This window comes from Rhipicephalus sanguineus, chromosome 3, assembly GCF_013339695.2.
Source record: "Rhipicephalus sanguineus isolate Rsan-2018 chromosome 3, BIME_Rsan_1.4, whole genome shotgun sequence".
Lineage (NCBI taxonomy): Eukaryota > Metazoa > Arthropoda > Arachnida > Ixodida > Ixodidae > Rhipicephalus > Rhipicephalus sanguineus.
The window spans coordinates 23254880-23282243 of NC_051178.1; the positions used below are offsets into that span (position 1 = coordinate 23254880).

Below are 27364 nucleotides of genomic sequence, written 5' to 3' on the forward strand. Positions count from 1 at the left end.
TTGTTAGAATATTAGAAGTACTGGTATTTTCTTCATATTTTGAGAACGAGGATTGAGTGTTTTGTTACAGCAAATAAATTAGTTTTGCGACGCCAGCCACATGACATCACTGGATAACGACGACATAATCATTCTGGCAAGTAGGACATAGCATCATTGCAGAGGACAGAAAATTTTTTCACAGATGTGGTCATATTAAAGAGGTTCAGTTCATTCTTCATTAGGCACAAGGATAGATATAGCAATGGGTTTTCCAGATTATGTTCATCGTGCACGGGTTGATCATAGTCCAATTTTTTTAACATTAGTCGTTATAAGGAAACTTAGATTTAGAGTTCCTTAGTGACAGTATATGTGCCAATGCAGACTTATAAGCAGTTTACAAGTGTTTTGTGGAGTGATACAGGCATTTTTTAACAGTTAGATAGCCACTTCCGATGGTCACTGACCTAGAAGCATCAGCATTTGAGATAAGTAAGATGATGTAATTTTCTGTTAGTTCTGGAACTTCAGTGGTGAACATGTCTCATTCTGCTGGTGCAAAGTATTTTTAAAATTCAGTGAGAAAAATACAGTTAGCGTGCTATATATGGCTAAGTTTACTTTTTTGTAAATATGTGCACTTTCTTTAGTTTCTCTGCTCCGGAGGTTGAGTAAATTGAGAATAGCCAGGGCTCTGTCCGTGGGCTTCTCCTATTTCACACTATATTAAAGACCTTCCACTCAAAGGTGGTCCAAGATATGCCTTTTTGCAGATGATCGTGTTTTGCACCAACCAAACAAAATTCATAGGACTGCTCTACCTCCAGCAGACATCCTCCTAATCCAGCATGGTGCAGCGAATCGTGCAGGTTCGTCAGTGTAAGTAGGTGCTCCCACGCATGTTTCACTTGCGGTCGTAATTACATAGTGCCTTCCCACTACCAACTAAGAACTACATTTTAGCTCAGTGCGAGGCGATTAAGTATCTAGGAGTGCTATGTACCTAGTGACTTGTCCTTAACCATCATAGTGTCACTGGTCGTGCGTCGACGAAGACAGTAGTCAGCACGTCCGAGATGAAACTGTTTATTTGGCCGAACTTGTGGCCGAGAAACTGAAAATCAAAGTACAGCAATCGCTTAGCGGCGAACAGGTCGTCGACCGTCGATCAACTGACACGCAAGCGCGTCGGCTTTTATACAGCCTATCGAACTTTCCAGCAATATCGCTGGTGGCGCATTACTCGACAAAGCTAGCATTCACGGGCGGCGCGCAATCTTAACAAAACGATCTACTACAATCCAGAAGCTTCTCAAACCTGCTTTGCGGACAGCGTCGATCGTTGATAAACGTCCTTGCTGGTCAAACCCGAATAATTCCATAAAAAAAGAAGTGGGCGTGGCATTGCCCCCCTCTGAAAAAGCATCGTCCCGATGCTTGTGAAAGAACAAAGAAAGAAGAAAGAAAAACAAGTGCATCACAAATAATTACATACAAAGGAAAGTAGAGTCCCCAGGTTCGCTAAAGCGCAAAAAACGGCTTAAGGCGCACGACATGGACGACTTCAGGTCGTGCGCGGCGTCGCTAGGAGTTCGTAATGCCGTCCGGGATGACCTCGTATCAAGAGCGCCGAGGCGTCGAAGACCTTGTATGGCCCGAAATATCGCCGAAGGAGTTTTTTCGCTAAGCCCACGTCGGCGTATCGGCGTCCAGACCCAAACACGGTCGCCGGGCTGGTATTCCACGAAGCGTCGTCGAAGATGTAGCGACGGCTGTCGGTGTACTGCTGGGTCTTGATGCGCAGGCGGGCGCGCTGTCGAGCTTCTCAGCACGTTGTAAGTAGGTGGTCACGTCGACGTTTTCCTCGTCGGTCACGTTTGGTAACATGACGTCGAGCGTCGTTGCCGGGCTCCGTCCGTAGACCAACTTGTACGGCGTCCTCTGCGTCGTTTCTTGCACACGGTGTTGTATGCGAAGGTCACGTACGGAAGGATGGCATCCCACGTCTTGTGCTCGACGTCAACGTACATGGCCATGTCGGCGATGGTCTATTTAGCCCTCGGTGGGCCATTGGTTTGAGGTTGGTAGGCAGTGTCCGCTGGTGCTTGTCTGGCTGTACCTCAGATCGCCTGAGTTAGCTCCGCAGTAAACGCCGTACCTCTGTCGGTGATGAGGACCTCTGGGGCGCCATGACGCAGAAACGATGTCTTCAACAAGAACTTCGCGACCTCGGCAGCACTGCCTCTAGGTAGGGCCCTTGTTTCGGCGTAGCGGGTCAGGTATTCGGTAGCTACGACGATCCACTTATTACCGCTAGTCGACGTTGGGAACGGCCCCAGGATCCATCCCGATCTGCTGGAACGGTCGCCGAGTGGCTCGATCGGCTGAAAAAGCCCGCTGGTCTTGTTGGCGGTGTCTTCCGTCGCTGACAGTCTCGGCATGTCCTTACTAGCGAGTGACGTCGGCGGCAAGGCGCGGCCATGTACTTTTCCTGTACTCTTCCACGTTCGGGAAACACCGAGGTGTCCTGCTGTCGGGTCGTCGTGCAGGGCCTCGAGGACTTCTGGTCGCAATTCTGGAGGCACCACGAGAAGTCTTGGCTCGATGTGGCGAGAATTATCTTTGGAGAACGCCGTTGCGTAAGAAAACGACGCCTGCTCTCTTGAACACTTTCGAACGACGGCGTTCTTGCCCTCGATATTCCATAAGGCCTCTGAGTTCCGGTCGGATCGCTGTTGTTCAGCGATCGTCGGCACTTATGGTTCCCAAGAAGTTCTCATCCTGGTCTTTGCGGCGGCGGGTCCACGGGGGCACGAGACAGGCAGTCGCTTCAGAGTGTTTTCTTCCGGACTTGTAAACGACGGTAATGTCGAATTCTTGCAGTCGTAGGTCCACCGTGCGAGGCGACCGGAAGGTCCTTCAAGTTAGCTAGCCAACACAAGGCGTGGTGGTCGCTCACAACTTTGAAGGGCCGGCCGTAGAGGTAGGGGCGAAACTTCGATGTAGCCCAGATGATGGCCAGCACTCCTTTTCCGTTTTGGAATAGTTGATTTCTGCCTTTGAGCGACCGGCTAGCATAACGATGACCCTCCAGCCCGTCAATCTTCTGCACGAGGACGGCGCCGAGTCCTAGGCTGCTTGCGTCGGTGCCCTATTGAAAATTTGCCCATGGTGGGCATGATGGGACCCACTACCCATCATCTTGGTGGATTATGGTACTGGGTAATGATGGACACATGGTGGACAGATGGTGGGTGATGGACGGGTGGTGGAACAATGGTGGGTGATGGACGGATGGTGGGTGGATACTGGGTGATGGACAGATGGTGGACGGATGTGGGTGTATATTGGTGATGGACAGATGATGGATGGACGGTGGGTTATGGACATGCTAGGTGTATGCTGTGATGGGCAGATAATGGGTAGATACGATGGGTGTTGGACGCCTGAGTCAAAGTCGAGCTATGCAATTATTTACAAAAACAGACATCGTGCTTCTTAACTTGATTATAGACCACCTTTTACCATTGAGGTTAACGAGTTTACTTGCTGTGTCTACACGTGGCTAAGCATGCAGCCACACGTTGATGCAGCCGAAATCATGAATGCATCTTGCACCAAATACTCATGTTTATTGTTCTCCATGCTGCCATGCCTCACACGTACGCCCTGCTCTGGCTTGCTTCATAAAGTAACTTCTTAGGAACTTGCAGATGGAAGAAAGGCATGTTTTCTTGAGTAGTGCAGTCAGCCAGATGGGGTGTGCTTTGAAGTACTTTTCCAGGCATGCTACAACAGAATTGAATAAAAACAAATAAACTGCTTTTGCTAAATTTGGAGCAATAACATGATTAACCATTGCAATCACTGGCCAAAAGCTTAAACCGTCAAGTCAATAAAAGGCAGCACGTATCATCCACATGTCCGTAACGTTCTAGTACGTAGTTCATTGCCAAGGCTGGTGTGCAACCCCATTAGCTACAAGTACGTCAACGGATGACCTGCTGTGCACTTTGAGACTCCATATTGCTTTTTCTTATGCCCCATCCTTGACAAAAATATGCAAGCAACCACTTCACCTCTTTCTCTACCGAGTTTTTTGTTAAAAATCTACGAAAATACCATTTTTTTTTATTTGCCCATTTGATTTCACGTGTCCCGAAAAAACTAAAAACTATTTAAAGGCACTTATGCACAAGATAGAAAAAAAAGAAAAACACAGAAGTGCCCTAATTTTTATCAGTTTTTGGTGCGGAAAATGTGTTTGCAATTTAAAAAATAATATTGGGGGACAAGGAGCCCGTAAAAAAGCCCTGGACGCGTCGTAACGTGGGGTTTCTTTACTACTATTGCCGTGCACTGTCGATACGTTGAGATTCAGTGGTCATCCGAATCTGAGGATTTATAAAAAAATATCTGTGTAGTCGCTGCCACACTTGCAGGGCACTGATATTCTTCGTTCCCCACAAACTTAAGCGAACAAGCTGAACAAAGCTGTTGCTGGCACTCGCGCACGTACACCTTTTCTAATTCTTTTGCCAGAATCTGGCCCGTCCTCAAAAATGCATGCTTTGAGCGTGTTTTTATATTTTTGCTGCACTATCTGTGTAAGTCAAAGACAATGCAGCAAACTGAATCAGAGTATCTTAATTGCAGCGCACCCAAACGCTTCTTTCAGCGTGGACAAGCCCAGTTCTTCGGTAGGAGCAGTACAAACCGTGTACGAACTCAGATCGTCCGGTAGGAAACGGGTTAAACAGATTTTAAAGAGAAAATTTGTCATTTAGGGCAAACAACTTCAGAGTACCAAAGGCACCACTCTTTACACGAGAAGATGCTTGGTAGGCGATTCATAAAAGACGGTAGGCATGCAACATGAACACAAGACAGAAGTCAGGACACACAAATGCTGACTAACCGACTAGCCGAATAAGGTTAGTCGGCGTTTGTGTTCCGACTTCTCTTTGTGTCCGTGTTGCATGCCTACCATCTTTTATGATGAATCCCTACCAATTAGCTCTGCTTTCTGGCATTGGTAAGCAAGATAATGCGCAAAAGAAGATACACGAGGCGATGCTGCATAGACGTTCCCACCCAGCTCTCCGTGACATCAGATTTTGCCAGCACCTGCTACGGGCAATATTGTTTACATTGTGTTCCTACAGACCCAAATCTTAACATAAGTTTCACAAAATTTTATCGAACCAGTGGCCAAAATACGCAAAAAGACGTGATATTCGCAACGTCATGTTGACATGTATGTGAGTTTTTGCATGAAATTCAACAGTGAAACACTGGCCTTCATTTCCTCTTCTACTAATTTACCTATGAAGGTAAAATTAATGACATTACAGATCTTAAAGAATAATTTATTTGTCTAAACTGATCTAAGGTATCACTTTAGTGTCCTTTAAGGGGAGACACTCCTCGAAATAACTTCTTTTTCATTTCTTGTAATAGACTTGAAAATACACACACACACAAATACACATACACATATGTTGACATCAGATGCAATTCACTAAAGATTGTTTGTGCCAATACAAGTGCACTGGCACTTGAGTTTGCAAGTCTAAGTGAAACAGCACAGAAAAAGAAGCTACAATGTATGCTAACGTTCTTCATGTCCAAGATGGTGTGGGCGTGTTGCATTAGTGTGCCGTGAATGTGCATGCAGAACTTTTTTTTTTGGCACGGTGGGAAGGCATGAAAGTTTATAGAAAACTTTGTGGAGGACAGGCACAGCTAACCACGTCACCCAGTAGCGTGTATGGTCTTAATTGTTTATATTTTTTGTTCATATTCCTATGCTCAAACAGATAACTAAAGAGTACTTATACTTAAGTAAACAGATTACTCTGGTAGGCCATATCTTACAAATTTCATTAATCATAAGTGTGCTGTTTAACTGTATGGCTGTGAATGCTGCAGCATAAGAATGAAATCAAATGTCCATAAAGCGCAATTAAAAGAGGTTTAAATTTTTTTCCATTGCTTTCTTTGAATCCATTACTTGTTTTTCATATAGTAGTTTTTAACGAAAACTGGGCTCGCCTATTGCTTTCCGTCCTCTTCGTCCAAACAATAGCAGCATTACTCGCTGAGTGCGATAAAAATAATGGCAACTAGGGAAAAATGGGACAAAATCAGTCTGAGAAATGGCAGAGATGCAAAATGGACATAGCATATTTGTTCAATATTCAACACAGGTCTTAGGCAACAAACATTGATGCCATTTGTCACCAGCACTGAATGGGTCAAACTGAGTATATAATTGGCCGAACAGACTGCTTATGTCCAGCATGTGTAGCAGCCACTGACCTATATGATAGGGTCCCCAAATTGAATGCCATCATTGCTCAGAACAGCAGACGTGACGTTCAAACTAGCATCACTTTTTTCGTAGAAAGTGAGCGCATTTGCCGTAGCCTCGAACCATCAGCACTCAATAAAGAAAAGGTAATCATTTCCTGACCTAAAGATTCTAATCAGGGCACCATCAGAACTGACAGTTGGGCAAGGTGGTATGGTCCATCATTGAAATTTTGCTGGTGTTGTTTTGGTCTCTTCTTCGTTGTTTGTCTAGTGTATTAAATTATGAACCAGAACGTATACTTCGTCGACCATTCTTAAACATCACCAAGTTTATACAACATTAGAACCCAACATATGCCATACTTTTGTGTGACAATGCAATCCTGCCACCCTTTCATTTAATATCAGTGATATGTACACAACATTCCTTACAAAAAGCCTCGGCAGTTTGGAAACGAACTAGTCATTATTACCTTGTATACAGTCCCTTACATATGTAAACACTTTGTCGTGCAGTTACAAGTGAAGAAGTTCTACATGTCAACATTCAAATATGACACAATTGAGCAACCTTCACATTTGAGGAACCGCTTCAGCATAACGAGCCCTTACTCTGAAAGGGTCCGCAACAACAAATGAAAAGAGCTGCTTTTGCAAGAACACAGAGACCAATATTTCCATGTCCAAATTTAAAAAAAATTAAGATGTGAGAACTAAGACTCTTGGGGCTCTTGATTGTGAACAGCATGTGAAGTTGGAGACATTTGTCACATTTTACTGAGGTTGAAAGCCCATAGTTCAGACCATCCAGTAATTAGATCACCTTTTTGTTCAAGTCACCAGGTATCACACGCATTTTTTCGAAAATGCTTTCCTCTGCCAACAATTCCTTTTCAAAACAAGCCACCTTACTTCAACAGACACAAATCTTCCTTGTCTACTGCATGTCAAAACTTGCTGGCCACAAAGTAATTTACCAGCATCTTCGAGTAGAATGCTTAACAAATTTGTTTGTGCCTGAACGTCACAATGAAATTTCCTCGTCAATGCATGTGTTTCACATTTTGGAACTTTTAGATTAAATGTGTCGTGAGCAAAAGCCAAGTCATCTTAGAATCGATTCAGAAATTTCACCTATTAAAGTGGAGTTTAGAATCAAACAAAAGCTTTGTGCTGAACAAATTCTAATGCTGACTGAGCTTATGATCATGCCCATCACTTTGTCGAAGCCTCAGAAAGTACAAAGGCACGAAATATTATAGAAATTGGTCTTGTTTATGATTAGAAAACAGGAACACACTTATTCCTCAGTCTACTTGAATACTTAGGTGAAATGCTTTGGCAGCCATGGTATTACTTTTTACTAGCCAACAGGAAAGTTGTTGTTATACCACACGGAAAGTGAAAAAAAATGCCTTGTTTGTAGTAAAAAAGAACCTTGAGTAGGTGGTTCTGAAATTTGAAGCTCAATAAGCTTCCTGTCTATGTGAGATGTAAAAAAGGCCTCTTATGACCATTTTTCACCATGGGAACCCACAAGATAGTGAGCCGTTCTTTCTTGTCGTTTTAAAGCAAAGAACATGGCAACACTCAGCATATAAATTTCTGCAGATGTGGGTCCTTTTGTTGAGAGACGTACTCTTTCAGGGCAAGAAAAACACCGGTGAAGTCATTAAGCCCTTCACATATGAAAGTGATGTTTTGGGTGTAGGCAAGGAGGATATGTTTGAGTCGTTGCTGCACGACCAATAGCTGCTTTGTGTGAGGTTATGCACAGAACGACATAGATTACTGTGTTTTTCAGAACACCTTTCAGATCTTTGCAGGTGCACTTGTTGAATTTTTGCCTGTTTACTGTGGATCTACAGTGACGTGATGGCTGGATGATGTCTTCACACAAATGTCACACAAATGTGTAAGTTCCGAGGTCATGTCAACCTTGCAATTCATTTCAATAGATTGACTGTGAACTATAAACGAACTCGAGATCTGGATTATTTTGCAGTTAGAAGGGATATAGGTAGATTTCTCCTGTGCTCTTTTTGACGAGGGCTGATGTGCTGGCTAGAACTTATGAATATAAGTGCCTTGCAATGATGACACAGAAATCTCGGGCTTTCGCATGCAGTTCAAAGGCTACCACACGTGCTCGGCATCATTTCTGTAGTTCGTACGGCAATACTGGACTCATGTTCAACCTATTCAAAGCTGGTGAAGAATATTTAGAATGAAAGAAAGCTGAACAAATGGTAATGATTCATCTTAAAACGAAGGTAGGCATGCAAACGCAGACACAAGAAAGAAGTGGGGTCAACACAAACACCAACAAACAAATGAAGAGGCATACAGTGGTGGAAAAGAAAGTCGACACAAATACCTTTACACGCATGTGCAGGGATAGGGAGACACTTATCAATCCGGCACACTTGGAGCTTTACGTGACAGATAACACTTCAGGAATCTGATTTCTTCGTCATGCAAGTCAGCTGACAGCTAGCTCACACATGCGGTTCCACAGGCTTTTAATATTACAGGTTTTTACATTTCCTCTCTTGAATGAAACTACGCAATCATCGAATTTTGGCGTGCATTTACACTCTCGACAATGCAAAGTTATATAAGATGGTAAACCTCCAGTTTATGACTCCTGATGTTTCGTTAATCTCTCGTAAACATAGCGGCCCATTTGCTCTTTGGAGAAGCAGCAACAGCGAAGAGAAACATTATACCACACCTGTACGGCAATCGGTAAATTTGTTGGTGTGTTCTACGAAACAAATGTTAGTGCACTTTTTGTCTATTATCTGTTTATTCTTTCTCTGCAAGGTGGCGCAAATCTTACATAGCTTATTGGCAGCCGTAAAGACAGCATTAACACTGTATGCTTCCCACTTTCTTTAGCCTGTGAGATAAGCAATGAGTGTAAAGAATACCTACGGCACGCTTGTTACTGTTAATTTTTGCATCCATGTTTGCACGTGACACAATTGGCTTCTTTAAACGTTCAGTGACAGTGGCTACTGCAAAACGAGGATAACCTGCACCTAATGGACGCGTAACCTGCGCGTTAAAGCTGGCCTTCATTTTGTGTACAGACTTGTGAGAGATGAGTTAAAGCATGACATGAAAATAGCATTTTTTCTAAGCTTAGAATGCTTGGAGTTGAAGTTTGATAACAGTATTGAAGATCCAGAAGAATACTGCTAGCAAACTTATTTTTCCTGAAATGCAAATGTAAGCAAATGCCTAAAGTTTGTATACTATCATTCTGAAGCAATACTTCAGTAAACTTCGGCCATGCTCCATTTAACTCAAATTGTTCAATCACTGAGGTAACCATGGATTCAAATTGGTAACCACAAAATATCAAGTAAGCGTAACATGGACACAATGAACTTGCATTGGTTTAAAGATGCCCCAATTCTCAGTGATTTATACCTTAGCACAGTTGACAAACGCTTAGAGGAGGCCTTAGGTAAAGATATTATTGAGGTTTTTCAAAAATTACGTGGACATGATTGATTTTTGTAGCGGTGATAAACTTGAAACCGTGGTTACTTCAAATAGACAATTTGATGTAATTGAACGAGGGCTGAACCTTACTAAATAACTGGCTCAGAATGACAGAATAGTACAATTTCAGGACATTACCTTAGTGTTTCTGGGGAACCACGTGTGATGGCAGTATGCTCCTAGATCTTCAAAACTACTGTTCAACTTCTCATCCAAGCATTAAGTTTCTAAGGAATAGTACTGGCATTGCTGTGTCATGCCATAAGTATTTTCTCACCAAGTCGTGTGTGCACACAATGAGCACCAGCTTTAATGAACTGGCTAGACATCTATTAGATGTAGGTCATTCTTGCGTTGTAGTAGCCTCGGTAGCTCAATGTTTAAAGAAGCACATTTTGTTACGTCTGAACGTGGTTGCAGAAAGCAATAGTAACAGTGTGTCTTAGGTGTCCTTACATTCAGTGCTTATCTCATAGGCTAAAGAAAGTGGGAAGTAGATAAGGCATTAATGTTGCCCTTATGGCTGCCAATGGGCCAGGTAAGATTTGCGCCACTGTACTGAGAAAGAATGAGCAGGGAATACACAAAATGCAGACTCACATATTTTTTGCAACACACACCCACTAGTTTACTGATTGCCGTGTAGCTCTGGTTTATAAGTTCTTTATAGCTGTGGCTGTTTCTACATAGCACAGATGGGCTGCTGTGTTATTCAAAGATTAACGGAACGTAAGAGGTCGTAAACCAGTGGCTAACACTAATTTATCTTTGCATTGTCGAGGGTGTATATGCACACCAAAATTTGATGAATGCAAGCTACTATTCGCTAGTATCGATATGCCTGGCATATTAATAGCAGTGGAAGTGCATGCTTGAGGCAGCCATCGAATAACTTGTATAAAGAATGAATGAAATGCCTACACATTTCTCTCACGTAAAGCCCCACATCTGCCAGATTAATAAGTGTCGCCCCATGCCCGTATGCAGGTAAGTGTTTGTGTCTACCTTCTTTTCAGTCGCTCTGCAATTCTTCAGTTGTTAGTCAGCAATTCTGCGTCCCGATTTCTCTCTTGTGCCCGTGTTTGCATGCCTACCTTCATTTAAGATGGTGAAGAGTGGCACGACTGTTTGCTGCTCAACCGCAGTCTTGAAGAAAATGTCCCCACATTGCTAATTCATGAAAATATGACAGCTTTGCAAGTGAACACGAAGCACAGCTGCTAGGAAGGTGGAAACATAAACGTACCTGGACCCTCGCTGCATGAATTGAGTAAGCATGGCGCCTCAGGACAGCTCCTTTGCAGATCTAGAGCAAAAAACGCAATACAAAATATTAAACAAACAATACAAATACATGTTTTTACTATAAAATGCATATAAGTTCAAAGCACGAGCTCGTATAAGCTGCTAGCCACATATTTTAAAAAGTTCCAAGAAATAATTCTCGAAGCATCCACAAGCTACAAACATAGTAAATTTGACCAGATGTGTCGTCAGTGTGTGAGAATGCATTTGGCTGTTACTACTAGGTTATCTGCGTGCAACTTTATAACAGTACCTGACAAAAATCTTATAAATGCACTTCATCTGGAACTCTGAGACGATTAATATGTACAAACGTCGATGACATGAAAAGGTTATACGGCTTTGAAATGATGATCAAACAGTACACACATGACTTCCCCAATCAGCTGTGAAATGGCTCAAGCTATCGCTCTCTCCCAGCTAAATACCCGAGACAAAGTTGATGAGCATGGTGAACAGTTTTATTAAACCCCGTTGCCAAGATAGCTGCTTAAGACATTGCAATGACATAGTCACAGAGAAGCGCAAAATTATGTATTTCCAGGTTTGTTGAATCAAAATAAAATGATACGTTGGCCACGCCTCCAGTTTGCTTTGCGTTGGCTTATATGTATTAGTAGATAGCAGGTTGCTATGCATATACTTCATTTTAGGCCAAAGACCTAGGAAAGCATTCACATGGGCTCTGACTGCCTTGTTTCCTAGTGGTGTGTGTCATCTTCACATCTTCTTGTCTAACCTGTTTCATTGCCTTTTTATGCACCGACCACCGCAGTCCCAGTCAAGCACACTACTGATAGAGTTGTGCATTGCAAGCATGCAATTGTGGTTAACAATATGAGCAAAATAAAATGCAAGGCACAATTACCTAGACAAACATGGCTTGTTTTGAACGAGAAAACTGTCTTTCATTATTACGCTTCTTCCACACAGGTTCCGCAGAAGTAGGTCGCAAAGATATGTTGTTTTGATGGGCAAAATGAAGTATATGTGATGCACCTATTGACGGCCTTTCTATAGAATCTACATCTTTGTTTTGTTTTAGAGTTTTGAAGAACACCGGACCTAATAAGCAGACAAGCTAATATGCATTCATCAGTCTGGCTGAGTAGGCTATTCAATTAATGCAGCATTTCAATAACAGAGCGAGTTTCATAAAAGAAGTGTAAAAGAAGGTTACAGCTGCTGCTCATAGTAACAGTTTGCTTGCCCTCTCCTTTTAGCAGATTTCTAAAAATACAAGAACCAAAGAAGGAAAATTGTAGTGATGCACCATATGGCACAAGCAATGTGTGTGAGTGACCATCGCTTAGCCTATAAAAAAATTAACCATATCTTAAAACAATGGTCATTCGCAGTGCCTAATGTGCATTCTCCATAAAGCGTGAAATTCTTGCATTGTTCTGACACTACTTAAAACTGATGATAGTTATTGACTCAAATTGTTCCACAAAGAGTCCTATTCACCTTTAGAGGGCGGCCGCAGCCCACTTTCGCATACGCTAGGCACAAATAAATCTGAGAACATATTTTTCTTGACGAACAGCCACAGAGCAAGGTTTTGCTGCTCAGAATAATTAAAACAGAGATTTACGCACAATGCAAGCTGATAACCTACAGTCGCACTAAGGAGCACACACAGCAAGAGTCATTTTGGACCGTTATATCTCGTGAACAAAGCAATGAGACATATGTATTAAAACCGTATGTTCACTGACATAAGCGCTCTTCAATAAAAATTGTCGTCAAAATTGATACCGGATTTTTTTATTTTTGAAAATGAACTTTTTTGAAAAAACTCGCTTCTTTAACTATTTTTTTCTTTTTTTGCATTGCCCGTCGTAAGAATGATCTTCCGTATAAATGTTGCAAAGGTTCTTTTCTATATTTACACTGTTTTGAAGTTTCTGTTTGAAATAGGAAAGGCGCCAAGGTGCCTCAAGCTAGCACTTTTTTTATTTCAACCGTGTTTGCCATTTTTTCACATTTTCTTCCTTTTGAGAACGGCATAAAAATGCATGGATGTAATTCACAGTATTGCGTTTTAAAATGAGGAAAAAAAATGTCAACACTACATTTATAGTTCGCGTTAAATTCTGCAGTGAAATCCGAAAACATCGCAGTGAGCAAAAACAGGAGGCCCGCACCGCCACCTTCAATATTTTTTTTGCCGCGCCGGGAGCGTTTCTTGGAAATAAAATTTTCGGTTCACTGCACTTTGTGTGCGCCCACATTACACATCAAAAACCCAGGCAAAACAAAAATATCGACCGGACAGGCATGTTTGATCTCTCGTGGAATCACCCTGCTGTGCATTGCTGCTGTGTATTTGTGGAATGTGTTTTTCTCACCAATGCTTGGTTCGAGGCCACCGAAAATACTATTTTATAAGAACAAATGTGCTACTGTTAATTTCTGGGATGTCAAACTCAACAAATCCGCATACCTTGGATAAGAGGCTGGGTCCGAGCTAGTTGGTACACTGACATTATGAAACCGTTAAGCGCACAAAGACGGGAATAAGCCTCTGTGTGGTCGTCTTCTTGTTCCCGTCTTTGTGCGCTTAACGGTTTCATATGTCAGCATACCTTGGCACGTGTCACTCAATGCATTAAAAAAGTTTAGCCTGGCTGGTATACATTCTAACAGGGTATCTCCATCCTTGATCGAATTTCGGCGCTAAAGAAGCTCATAGTATGGTAGAGATTCACCATGGTGCCACTCACTGGTACCAGGGAGACCGCAATAGGAGGAATCTCTTTGTCGTGTTCCACTTGGCATTCGTGACCAAAATCATATGCTTTGAAGATGTGTGTACAAAGTATGGATAGGCACTGTACGCCTCAGGAAGCATTGCTTTTGTGTGCCTATCTGCAACAAATGCATTTATGCCACGGGTATCTCTGCGCTGGCATGAGGTGTCGCCAAAGTACCACGAAAATTCAACTCTAGGAGAGAATGTTCAGAGCCATGTGTAACGTTCAATGCAACAACAAAAGCAAGGATTGACTGCAAGCCTACTTGGTTCACAATGAGAAGGAAAATCTTACAAGGGTCAATAGTGTGTGTAATTGTGCTTCTTGTATTGCCCAAAAGTGCTGTAGCATTATAAAAAAGAGAGCGCCGTGAGAACACCATCTAACTTTGAATATGTAGGAAAGCTTCAAAATGGTGCTCCAGGAACGTTCACACATGTTGAAATGAAAACAGCAAAAAAGAATGAAATATTGCACAAAACATCACAAGTCATGGCGTGATTGTCATAACTGGAGGAGGGATTTCAAGCTCCCTCAAAATTTTGAAATGCTGCATGTTCATATAAACGCACGCACACATACGAACACATGCACAAAAAACATGAAGTATAGCAAGACCGCCTACCATTAACAAATTTTCTGGCTAGGCCCCTGCATAGTGTGTATTTGTGTGTGGTATTCTGTGCTAGTCTTCATTATGACCCTGTAGCAATAACACACAAATCTCTTGCTGTACAAGGGTGTATACATGAAAGCCAATTTCCTGAATGTGACCCTATTTCCTTGAATCAATGCAGGAATTGTGGGCGGTGCCATTACTAAACATGCAAATGGAAACAGGAATAATCCTTGATACACAGGGATACACGGAACAGCAACACAACACTGTAACCGGTTTCTAGACTGGACAAATTCGGCTGTTTTGGTGCCTGATATAGGTTGTTGTTGTTATAGATTAAACTAGACCTAGAAATGAAGACACTTTAGTATTGAGCAGCTTCAGGATCTAAATGCATTTTAAATTTGATGTTGATGTGTGGCACATATGTCCTATGTATTATAGAGATTCCTACTCCACATTAGCACTCCTACATGTTCCTATGTTCGCTGCATAGCAGATGAAACTTACTAAACCTCACCACATGTGAGTAGTCACATATAAACCGCAAGCTTGATCTGTGACAACAATAATGTCAAAATTGTTTACAACAGAGCTGTGGCCTACCTGCATTTGTTCATCACTCGGGTTCACATCAGCATTGGCTGCATATGGTCATCACCAGCAGGGGAGGCGGCTGCAACAATTTCTTTGTTAAAGCATTGCCGAGAATTTGGTCTGGTTGTTCCCAAGAAATCTGGTAGGACAGGCTTTGAGAGAAAGTTGTGTAATAAGGCTGTTACCAGTCAACTCAGAGGTTATGCCAAGCAGGCATGGTCTCACGCAAACCATACACTGAATAATAAATGGGACTGACAAATACAGGGATATTTTTAACTTCGTTCATCATGGAACTAACACATTATGCACTGATTAGCTTATGTGTTAGACAGAAAATAACATGAGGGAGGTCAATATATTTCACTAATAACCCACATCCTTGTCAGCCACATGCTATAATGGGCATTCGACAATTACCTCTTCTAAGAAATTGTGAATAAATGTTATCTTGAAATTTTCAAAGCCTCATCGTACATGTGATTATTGCTCAATACACTTTCCCATGGATTCTACTGAATGAATGTCGACAGCATGTGCTTTGCTGCCTTCAACATAATTTATAAGAAATACACTTTGTGCTTGACGAAAATTGCAGAGTTTTTGCAGAATTTCTGTGGTCTACACGTCTTTTTACATCCAACAAAGCTCCGCATGCCAGTGTTGCACAGAATTTCTGTGGTCTACATGTCTTTTTACATCCAACAAAGCTCCGCATGCCAGTGTTTCACTGTGCCATGTCAGTGGATTAACACGGGAAGTTGGGCGAGTTGGTGCGTTATCATATTCAGCTGAACGTGTAGCCCGGCATAGGTGAGGGAAGAATTGGATGACACGGCGCTTCATTCCTGGTCTATGCCACGTTCCCGTGAAACGATACAAGCCATGTGAGTGCCATATTATCTACCTTAGATGCAGGGTGGCTTGTTTGTACCCTTAGCAACATACACAATGTGCAACCACATTTATAGCATACTTTATGCAATTTAGCATACTTTAGCAAAAAAATTTATGGTGCCGTAACAGAGCCTGAGCTCTAGTTCGTGGGTACGATTACAGCGCTGTTTAAGTGGTGCTTTATGATACTTGCCAGCGTCATGGAAAACTGCAGTCCACCTATCGCTCCACCAGTAGAGCGCGAATAGCGTATGAGTGGTTTTACGTAAACGCACTAGCACATAAACCGTGGTGAGTGCTTACCACAAGCTATACAGCTGCAGAAGTTAGGAAACAAGTAATACCAATCCAATAAAGGCAGAAGTTGAGGGCAAGATGGGAGCTTGAAGAGGTGAAAAATTCGTGAACACGAGGTGCCAGCAACACCCCGTGCTCACGAATTTTGCACGTAATACCACTGTCACAGGTAACTGCGATGCACGAACGCACATACAGTGCCGAAAGAAATAGCAAATTCAGATGGGAGTACGTCCTTGCCAAATTAGGTCAACACGCATAAAAATGGGTCAAACTGACTAAACTAAATACAGTGTCATGCTGCAAAAATTGCATTTTTAGCAAATCTACCTTAGCTATTGCTTAAAAGACGACAAACAATGTCCAAGAGTGCTAACCTAAACGCTTTTGACGGTCACGTTACTTAAGGACGCACAAAATGCACGCCTAAAGAAAATATCCCTACTTACACTTTATTTCTCCCACTGTACTGATTCACGGCTCATGGCTCAACACGGTGGCTGGAGATCATTCCTTTAGAGCTCGTTCAAAAGAAAAAAATAAATCAAGCTTTGATTTCATTGCTTTACCCCAGGTAAGTGACAATTGTAAACTGCACGCATAAAACACATGACCATGGTGTGTCTGAGAAAAATGTCTCCTTTCAGCAAATTTAAACATAGCGCAGTGCGTGCGTATGAGCTAATTACCAAAACTTTATATAACTACTGATTACGCTCTTGGACAAACGTCGTGCGCAAGCACCATGCACACAACAACGATATGTGGTACCAACAAGTTATGCGATTTCCTTCAGCGACAACGCATATTACAATAAGAACGACTGACAACGTAGCGAAGCGTAACATTCAAAATCACTTACCTCTGGCAAGAAAGCACGCTGGCAGCGTACACTGCAGGATGACCGCCGGTTTTCAAGCGATGCGCAGAGCAAGGAACGGCCAAGCTACCCGCGTCCGGCTGTCCGAAGTGCTCGAACGTCAAGGCATTTTCTAGGCCCACAGAGCGTGCCGTCGAGTAAAGATTGTGGTGCTGCTACTCACTGATGTGTGGAAACGTTTGAAGAGGGCACGGTGTAAAGAGGGTCTCCAAAGCTTTGAATCACGTCCCTCGATCGCACCGAACAAAGGAGTCGCATAGAACGGAGTCGCACGGCCGGCATCTGGTGACTATTTGCACGGTGCCGCGGATCATACTCAGTGAAGAACTTGCGCTTACGTCAGTAACGGCAACACACAACACACAATGCGAAGTAACGCAGTAAAGGTCGACCGCATGAACAAAACTCGACACTACGACGCACACACGAAATGCAGGACGCCGCCATGTCTGGAAGAAAAAAAAAAAAAAGCGACAGGGCGATGTTGGCGACACTAGCGCCACCACCACCTCAGTTTCAGTTTCGGTATCGACATATGAACAGAAAAATCGTGTGTGCGTTGCTACAAATAGCTCAAACACGAGTGCTAACGCTGCAAGAAGGAAATGCGCTATCTTATATATTTGTCTCATCAATCTGTCATTGAAATTTACAGCAAGTTATGCAGATGTAGCGGAATAGTTAGCGAAGTTGTTCAGGGGAGGTCGGTCTTTGACTGCGATGTGAAAATGCACATCATGCATTCACGAACATTTGTCATGTAATTACATCCGCAGCTTAATGAATGTTTACCTTCAGCCTTAACTTCATTTATTAATACAAAAGCGAGTCTGCTCTGAACCATGTGGTTCATTGCTTCTCGCAGTAGTACGGAAAGGCGAGCTAGTTGGTACGAATTCATAGTGCAAAAGCGCAACAAACACAGGGACACAGGCAAGAGAGACGATACAGGCGCTAACTTTCAACTGACGTTTATTTTTTCGGAAACGCTCATATATATATATAATACAAACAAACAATTGGTCATGCGCAGTGACTTCGTCCGACAGCAAAAAAAAAAAATTCTCACTTTCCCAGTCACAGCCCTGAGACCAGCAAATCTATTTCTTTATCGACAGGCATAAATTAAGATGGGTTGCTTATGCACTTATCTTTGAACCGTGCAATGAAAAACGCTTCGGCTACCTCTCTAGCTATTTGATCGCCGTTCTGAAATAATATGGTTGTGTCATCAAAACACGGGATACATTTGCACTCTGCGCAGTGAAGGGAAGGTGGCTACTTGGCCTGCATTTCAACGAAGAATGGTGTTCACGAAGGCGAACGTTTACGCAACGTCTAGATTGCCCGACATACGTGCGACCACATGACATTGGTAATCGATTACCAATGTATTTTGTGCCGTTTCTTAATGCACGAAATCACACCGTTCGTGCGACATTCATTAGGAAATTATGACACAGCTGCCAGAATTAAGTTACGAAGAATTGTGTGCGCTGTAAATGCATGGGTAAAACAGCATATGTCTGCCGCTTCGCGTTGTGCCTTGGGCGCTCTCACTGTTTCACCAGTGCCGTCACGTGCCCGTCGCGCGAAGGGCACACGTTACTCCAACATAACTTTTGATGACATCGGATCCGTGGGAAATCCTAATATTGGAATAATGTGAACGCACTGAGCGAAATTGTTGCCTTATTTCGAACTGTTTGCTTAGACTTCATAGTCGTCAATCGCGAGCTGCTAGTGGTTATACTTGCAGCTCCCACTCGCAGGGGCGTAGCCAAGGGGGGGGGGGTTCAACCCCCCCCCCCCGAAATTTTTCAGTTTTGCTTGCGTATATATACACGCACACATACAAACACACGCACGAAGGTGCATAAAGTATGGTTGAACCCCCCCCCGAAAAAAATTTCTGGCTACGCCCCTGCCCACTCGTAATCACAAGCGTTTCTTTCCTTACGCGTAAAGGCGGCCTTTCGTAAGGAGAACTTCAGGTAAAGTGAAAGGAAAGGTAAAGCGACCTTTCAAAGACCCACCTTAGGACATTTTAAGGGCACCTAACGAAAGACAGCCCTTATCCGTATGAGTAACTGTTATGGGAGCGAAGCACGTTTTTACGCTTGAAATCATCCATTCATCCGCGTATAACTTAATCCTACAACAAAAGGTTAAATCAAGTGTGCATTTAAGCTACTGAAAGCAAATACCGCTAGTGTTAGACGGGCATTTAGCTAATTTAGCGCGTTGCTAGCGTTGCTGACTCGCTGACTCTTGTTGGCTAAACTTTCTTTTCGGCTAAACACTAGCCGTCACAATAACGTGTTTGCTAAATTTCCCGTCGTTTCATTTGTGTACGTTCAATGCACGTGTTTGTGCTGGTGGTTGCACGGTACGTTTGCATTCGTAAGCTCTAACAAAGTGAAGGGCGTTGTGTGCGGTCCCCTCGTTGAGCCCGGGCTCCCGCCTGTTTCCCTCCATTCGGCGTGCGTCCTCAAGGGAAAGGGGGACGTCTCAAGGCTGAATTCCCGTAATGTCCCCGTGTTGTTGTTTGTGGTTATGTGGAGGAAGAGACGTGTTGCGTGGCCGTGTTCTGGCCGTCATCGCGGCCGTCAGTGACAGCGGGCAGAGAAACGGACGGTCTGTGCGAACCGAAGTGAATGCGCGTGAACGGTGTGCCTGTGTGGTGAATATTACCTCCTTCTGAATGTGTTCTAATTCAGCTTCATTCTAATAAATGGGTAAGGTTTTCTCATTTCCTTACTTGTGTTTATTTACTTCGGTCGGTGTTAGCACTTTTGCCGTTAGATTTACGCACCGAGGACTACCAGCGGACTAGTTGGGATTATTCCAAAGAAATCGAAAGGCTGACCGCACGGAAGGTGCGTTTACGACAGGTGAGCTCCGTTTTCGCATCTTGCTACTTTCGAGGAGCGAAGACAGCAGCATTTTGCCGATACTGAGGCTCCTGATGTTTGTTCAAATTGTGGCTCAATCGTGCCAGCTTCATCGCCTTTCCACGCGTGATAGTATCCTCGATGAAATACGACACGTGTGATTGCTCGCACATTGCTTCGAAGCTTTTTTTTTCTTTTTATTCTTGCGGATGTCGTGCTTTGTACGCAAATACACACATATCGCCATGCTGGATAGCATAAGCCCTAGGTACTTCGAAAGCTACCTTACGGAGGCTTCCTTTTCGTAAAGTTGTCTAAAGGGGGCTGCTGAGGATAAAGTGTGTTCTTGAAACACGGTAAGGAGCCGAGCAAGTAATAAAGATGTACTCGTGCAAGTGCACCGCCGAGTTAAAAATACGAACCAATACGCTAGCGGTCGATCGAGTTGCTTGTAACCGTCGCGTACAACAATCTTTGACAACGGACATCGTGTCTATGCGAAATTAGGCCAAGCATGTAGGCGACGCAAAATGTAATTTTAGAAGTGTTGCACTTTGTCGCTTATGCTTTCTCCAATTAGTTAGGGCTTTCATCAGTTAATTGTCATGTGCAGCGCTTGCCTCTCGCTCGTTGGTTCAGAAGTGAACTCTTCTCACTTCCATTTTCAATGCAAGGAAACAGGGGCGTAGCCAGAAATTTTTTTCGGGGGAGGGGGGGGGGGTTCAACCATACTTTATATATGTTCGTGCGTGCGTTTGTATGTGTGCGTGTATGTATACACATGCAAAATTGAAAAATTTCGCCGGGGGGGGGGTTGAATACCCCCCCCCCCCTTGGCTACGCCCCTGCAAGAAAACACCTATAGATGCGCGTTGACAGTTGATGCACAATGCCCTAGAGTACAAAGTTGTATCACAACAATTCGGCGGTTTTCTCGGATGAGTACTTCTATGCATCATAAATGCAGCTGATCACGAAGCATCCATAATCAGCAACGTACGTGTCCATCGACACAGGCTCCTCATGTTTCTATTATCACATCTATTGCACCCAGCATCTACCCGGCACATCTCCACGTATGCCACCACCCACTCACTTTGCCCACCGGGTCTCCCACCAAACACGAAGCATCCCTGCATCCACCCAGCACACCCACCAATTGTTCCACCACCCACCAATTTTGTGTCTCCACCACCCACCCATTATGCCCACCGATTGTCCACCAAACCACCAACTTTCCCAGCACGCCCACCAAGGGTCCCACGAAGTCCACCATTACTCCCACCATGTACACCATGTTGTCCATCATACCCACCAGAATTTCCACCATTTCCATCATAAATTTTATGATGGGCAATGCTGGGATTTTCAATAGGGACAGCATTCCTTGGTAACATGCTTTTATTAGAGACATAGAACAATTCATGCTAGGAGGAATAAGGAAATTATTCTGCATGCCGTGCCAATATCAATCCAAAGACAATACTCAAAATGATTGTTATCCATTATGTTTGTGGTGAATTAAATCGCTGCTTTTTTTCCAGTTTCACACACTGCCCCAGAAAAGTGTCGCAGAGCATGGCACTGCCTTGGAACCATCTGCCAGCCAGGTTAGTCCTGCTCTGTTTGTGTGGATTGACACTGCAAAGAAGTTAACGAGAGAGTGTAAAAGTATCCTATATCATCTCTACATACTATGGAAGAGAATTCAATAATATCCTTGTTATGCAGCCCCAACAAGCCGACTGTGCAACAAGCCGTGCAACAACTGTGCAACAAGCCGACTCTGGAGAAGGCAGTTCAACTTCCATAGCTCTTACCTCAGAGGTGAGAAAATATTTTGTGCTCTTTGAAACATAACTTGGCACCAGGAAAAATTATACACATCAGAAGCATTTTAATATCCCTGGGCATGTAGTGGTTGAAAACAAACACAAGCCACTTTGCATGAGGGGATTTTAATACCACATGCTCAGGAAGGTACCATGTGACGTATAAAATATACAGTTTAGAAAAACCTGATGGTGTAACGTGGTATGTGTATTCTTATCACCTCACATCCAGCAAACCACGTGGAAAACTGTGCGCAAGACAGCCACGAGAACAGTGGCAACTCAGACGACACTGGAATGCCATTCCGTTGGTAAGTTGACCAAACGATTGAAAACAAAGCACATCTGAAGCACGAAATGTACAGACGTAGTTCAGAGAGAGGATTCACTCGTAGGCTGTAAAAAATGTAATAAAGAAAACTTGCCGAAAATAATGCAAGTTATTGATGAACAATTGGGCACGACAGCAACCTAAGGAGTTTTGCTCATTTGTGTGTATCATAACCCGCCAGCTACGCAGGTGCACATGAGCCTGAAGACGCTGGTTTCTGCGAAGACACAGACAGAGTGCTGTGCTGGATCGCATGAAGCACCAGTAGCAGCTGCAGTCAATGTTGCTCCAGTGCCACTGCTCCCTGCAGATTTCAGGCCTCTTCGTGGCTCAACACCTGTCCCATTGGATGAATCATCCTCTGCTGATGAAGAGATGCCTGCGGCTGAAGTTGACGCCACCTATTTACCATCATTCAGCGAGAGTTTCTGCAGGTATTACATGAATTAGTCTATGGTGGACTAACAACAAAATCAAACTCATGGAGATTCACAAACTACTCGGAGACACTTAAACCATCACTTGAGACGGTTATTGTGTGGCATTGTGTCCACACTTTTTATGTTTGTAACGAAGAAAATTGAGCCCATTAGTTTCGTTTATTGAATCCATAGCGCTGATAAGACAGGGACCACAGAAAGAGGATGGGACGTACATCCCTGATTGGATTACACACGTTATGGCTTCAATGAGCGCTATGGCTTCAATGAACGTAACAAACCAACTAGCCCAAAAGTCTGTCCTCTTAGATCCCATTAGTTTGCCTAAACATTTTACCTCAGAGTAGTTAATGACAGTCGTATCTTTTCCAGAGCATGTATGCGCCATTCTTCAGTGTATGCTCATTTTTCCTACCCGAGTGTTCCCAAAGAACACAAATGTGAGGAGGCAGTTCTGTGCCTGTGGGAAGCTGGCTGAGACACTTTCGTGCATTGCATGCAGAGCTGCAAATTTTATGATGAAGCACGTGAGAGCTGGTATAAGCAGCATTAACAGAACCTTTCATTGAACTTAGCTAGAGGAAAGGAGTTTCATGACAGCAGCAATGATTGCTCTTGGTGCTCATTTGCAATAATGATGCATTATAACACAGCAGTGCTCTTAGATGTTGCCACAATGTTTAGCAAGATAAAGAGGAGCATAGGAAGCCGCGGTACCCTACAATGAGCATGCTTAGGCCCAGCAGCTAGACTAGCAGAGCAATTATGCTAAAGGCTGTGCCCGACTAGAATTGATCCTGCAGGGAGGCTTCACAGAAAAAATTATGACCTATTTCACAAGAAACACAGAGAGGTTCATGATGAGCACTTTCCTTTATTACAAACACATATTGCACAGGTTTTCAGATGTGGACCAAATAACAAGGGACACACTGACCCATTAGTGCAACTGCATTCTGCACAGCATCCCCAATGGGCTGCCAGCTACCAAAGCAGTTGCATAGTGGACACAAACAGTAAAATGATTTCATGTGCCACTATTAAAAGGACACTAAACAGAAACAATGAATTGGTTTAGACTGATAAAGTGTGCTCGGAGAACTCTTGTGTACTTCACCACCATAGGTTTATTATTAGAGAAGAAAACCAAGTTCAAAGTTTCATTTCTAAATTTCGCACCGAACTTTGCAATTCGTGACGTAAAAGATATCAAAAGCATTTAACGTAATTTGGCGCCACTGGCTGGACAACATTTTCACAAACTCGTTATGTCAAGTCCCTGGCCCCCTCAGAGGACAATGTACTTCGATTTAACCGATTAGGAACTACCTAGGCCCAAGCAGGCGCCGTCAGAAATATGTGACGTCACGACAAATGGTGCGGGAATTCCAAGGTGGCATCGCCACCTGTATTTTCTTTTTGCACGTTTTCTCACTTATTAAGCGTCTTCTCGCAGCAAGCGTGGTGTTTTTTGTATCGTGGAAGACTACTTTACTAATGCAAGAAAAATTGTTTTGCCCTTTAGTGTCCCTTTAAGCATTATTACTTTGTTAATACATAACGTTCTGTATAAAGCATTACTTATTATTTTATATAAGACATTGCCAATCAATTCCATTCTAAGCTCATGGAGTGAGAGTTTTATGATAGCCTACTTCTGCAGTATTTCCTGCCATTATAGGATGGAGTACGTTGATTACTTTTTTAAGCTGATTGTGGAGGGACACACTTGAAGGTTCCCTGCAATGGTTTACTGAAACTGCATTAGCATATGTGCTAAATTAACGTAACATAATGTAAAACATAATGTAATAAATTAAGGTATGCACCTTTCGTCAAGGTTGCTAAAAACCACGTGATTTGAGCACTGCTTTTCCTCCCAAACTCATCTAGCACGCAACTGTCGCTAGCGCATGATTTAGCTGTAGCATATTGTAAACATTATAGTTGAGCCCTATGCTGCAAAAATACTGCCTATATTGGCCACTCAAATTTTTGCCAGTGCACTGATAATCAGCGAACACCAAGAAGTATTAGGACAAATTTAAAGGAGTCCTGACACAAACACTTTGGCCTCGCGTTTTATTGTTGAAATGCGTTGCTGGGGGCCAGTTAGTCGTAACACGGCACATCGTTTGCTGCAGCGTGCAACAGATGATTAATTACAAGTAGGGGGGTCACTTCGTGTCACCTCCGAGGGTGTCACTGCCGCAAAAGCGGCGTGTAGCACTGGATCACGCACAGGAACTTCAAAGTTCACATAAAATACTTTCCAAGCTATATTCGCTGTTGATATTTTGCGGATGACATATGCATGCTCACGGCAATCAATCCCGCGGGCTGTCTCAGCCGCGAAATTTTGTGTCAGTACCCCTTTAAGGTATTCGAGATCCATAAGCAATGCTCCCTCAATTTTTCGTTCACCCACATGTTTAGCAGCACAACACTTGCTACAGGCAACAACATAATCGTCCATCAGTAAAAACCAAACCAAACCTAATCTAACCTAACCTAACCTAGTCAAGCCATGTGACTTGCATCATCATGCATTATGCAATACCAAGTAGCCAGATTAACACACAAGCACTAACATGTTTTGTGGCATCATTCAAATGCAGTACCCATCAAGACGAGAGCACTGGAGTTGCAACAGGGGTGGAGGAGTCTCTTCATGCCGAACGAAAGTTCATTGTGTTTGAGAGCTCCCTCCGAGACCTGCTTGCCAAATGCTCAGTCTGTGGCCAAGCAGTAGGCGACTTGAAGTTCAGCGTTGTGGGAACACTGGTCACTGCAGAGGGAGTGTGCGAGCAACAGCACCAGCTTCGCTGGAAAAGCCAGCCACTTGTCAAAGGTAGCGGAGCTGGGGCAGGCAACCTTCTCCTGGCTGCTGGCATGCTCTACTCGGGCTGTGTGGTGGCTTCAACGATTCGGTGCCTGAATTCCGTTGGCATACAAACCATCACGGAGCGCACCTTCTACAACTATCAGAGGGCCTACTTGCTCCCTGCAGTAAAACAGGTTCACTTATTCATCACCATTTGAATATAACCAGAGCAACTTTTATTTGTATAATAGGCAGTATAAACGCAAACGCTTATACTGCTGTTGCATTACTAGCAAATCTGATATTTCAGAACATAATTTTGCAGTAGATTTACACATTGTAGAGCATAGCGTTTGGTTCCTTCTGTATAACTTATTCAGTGTTAGCTAAATTCAAAACACAAAAATAATTTTGTATCAAAACTTGTACAAAACTAGCCTACTGACTTTATGGTCACAATGCGAAAGAGAAGCTTAATATTTTTGCTCGCCAAAATTAAAATTTAGAAACCAGTCATCTGGAAACCATCCTAATTATAAAAACAGTTCTACCATACTGCCTTTTTTTGCCTTACTGTTTAGTGCAAATACACATGACTGAATTGAGCTTGAGTTGTTGAATTGCTATGGTGGGAAAATGTAGCAGTGGCAGAATACTTGGGGACACATAGGCATAAAACACACGGACGGGGACAGATCAAGACGGGGCACTTATCTGTCGCCGTCTGTGTCCTTGTGCTTTGTTCCTTTAGTTATACACTACCAACTAGCCCATCACTCAGTCCTTTTTCAAAGAAACTATGCATTATGCAACCTGTCTTTCCAGCTGTTCCTCAAGAAACAATCAGCGATGGTGGATTCACTTGCTGACATGCGAGTTGACCTGGCAGGTGATGGGCGATGTGACTCGCCAGGCTACAGCGCCAAATACCTCGCATACAGTGTGCTTGCCGTGCAGAATGGCTGCATTCTACACACTGAGCAGGTGCAAGTCGGAGAGGTAAACTTGCAGTGCTATTAGTATAACGTTCCAAGTACTAATGAAACCAATTTCTACGCTTTCGTTCACAGTCACCCGAAGTCCCCAACAGCGTCTCAATGGAGAAACAGGGACTTGCGAAGTGCCTGACTGCTGTGGAGGAACTAGGCATCCACATAGGCTCGCTGACAACAGGTATGTTTATGCAAAAGTTGCAAGCAAATTTAAGACACGTTAAGTAAAAAAAATATATCTGAGAAATTATTCTTAGAAGGCGCATGTTTCCAGAAGGAATGTTGGAGCACTGTGTGTGCCTTGATAGCAGGTGCAAGGGACTTACTAAGCATCAATGTTTTCCCAGATCGACATCCTGGTGTCAAGCAGTACTGCCGCAAACACAAGCCAAACATACCACACTGGTATGATGTTTGGCATGTTGGTAAAGGTAAGCATGTATACCAGACTTTGCTTCTAGGTAGACAGTTCAGCTGTGCCGCAAGGAAAGAAATGTCTGTGCACGTAACATAGACCCTTTCAAGCTATCCTAGAATGTCTACTGCAAGTACAGTTATGAATTGCCCATTACTCCATAAATTTTTTCTTTTAATAATGCGCAAAGTACCCAGTATGCATCTTTAAGGCAGCATGCGCACCTGTGTATCTGGCCACTTTGTTGGATTGCTGATGATCAATTATGCCTGAGCGCCTTCTCATAGATAGAACATTAAACCACCCACTCATTGCACAACTCGTAAGTTTTGACGCATGGTGAAATTCTGCGCTTCTGTCACGCAATATTACATGTGTTAACGACACTCCTTGCACTGCTTAACATTCATATATTGTGTTTTTCCTAAGCAATTTTGAGCACAAGAGTGGCTTTGTAGTAGAACACCAGCTTGCC

General features: G+C 43.3%; 2 protein-coding genes and 1 long non-coding RNA gene across 3 annotated transcripts in view; 1 reads left to right on the forward strand and 2 right to left on the reverse strand.

Annotated features, from left to right (window-relative positions):
* Nucleotides 1–17248, reverse strand: part of LOC119386496 (uncharacterized) — a 35856-nt gene extending 18608 nt beyond the window's left edge. The window contains exons 1-2 of the long non-coding RNA XR_007415322.1: nucleotides 17144–17248; nucleotides 15097–15166 (exon numbers count right to left, since the gene is read on the reverse strand). This is a non-coding gene — a long non-coding RNA (uncharacterized LOC119386496). The remainder of the gene's footprint in view (nucleotides 1–15096; nucleotides 15167–17143) is intronic.
* Nucleotides 1–27364, reverse strand: part of LOC119386491 (class A basic helix-loop-helix protein 15) — a 127648-nt gene that overhangs the window by 72116 nt on the left and 28168 nt on the right. The gene's annotated exons all lie outside the window — the stretch shown is intronic.
* On the forward strand, nucleotides 24036–26581 carry LOC125757576 (uncharacterized). Its single transcript, XM_049413152.1, has 2 exons — nucleotides 24036–25676; nucleotides 26372–26581. Exons 1-2 carry the CDS (start codon nucleotides 25203–25205, stop codon nucleotides 26483–26485), a joined length of 588 nt encoding a protein of 195 aa, XP_049269109.1. The 5' UTR covers nucleotides 24036–25202; the 3' UTR covers nucleotides 26486–26581.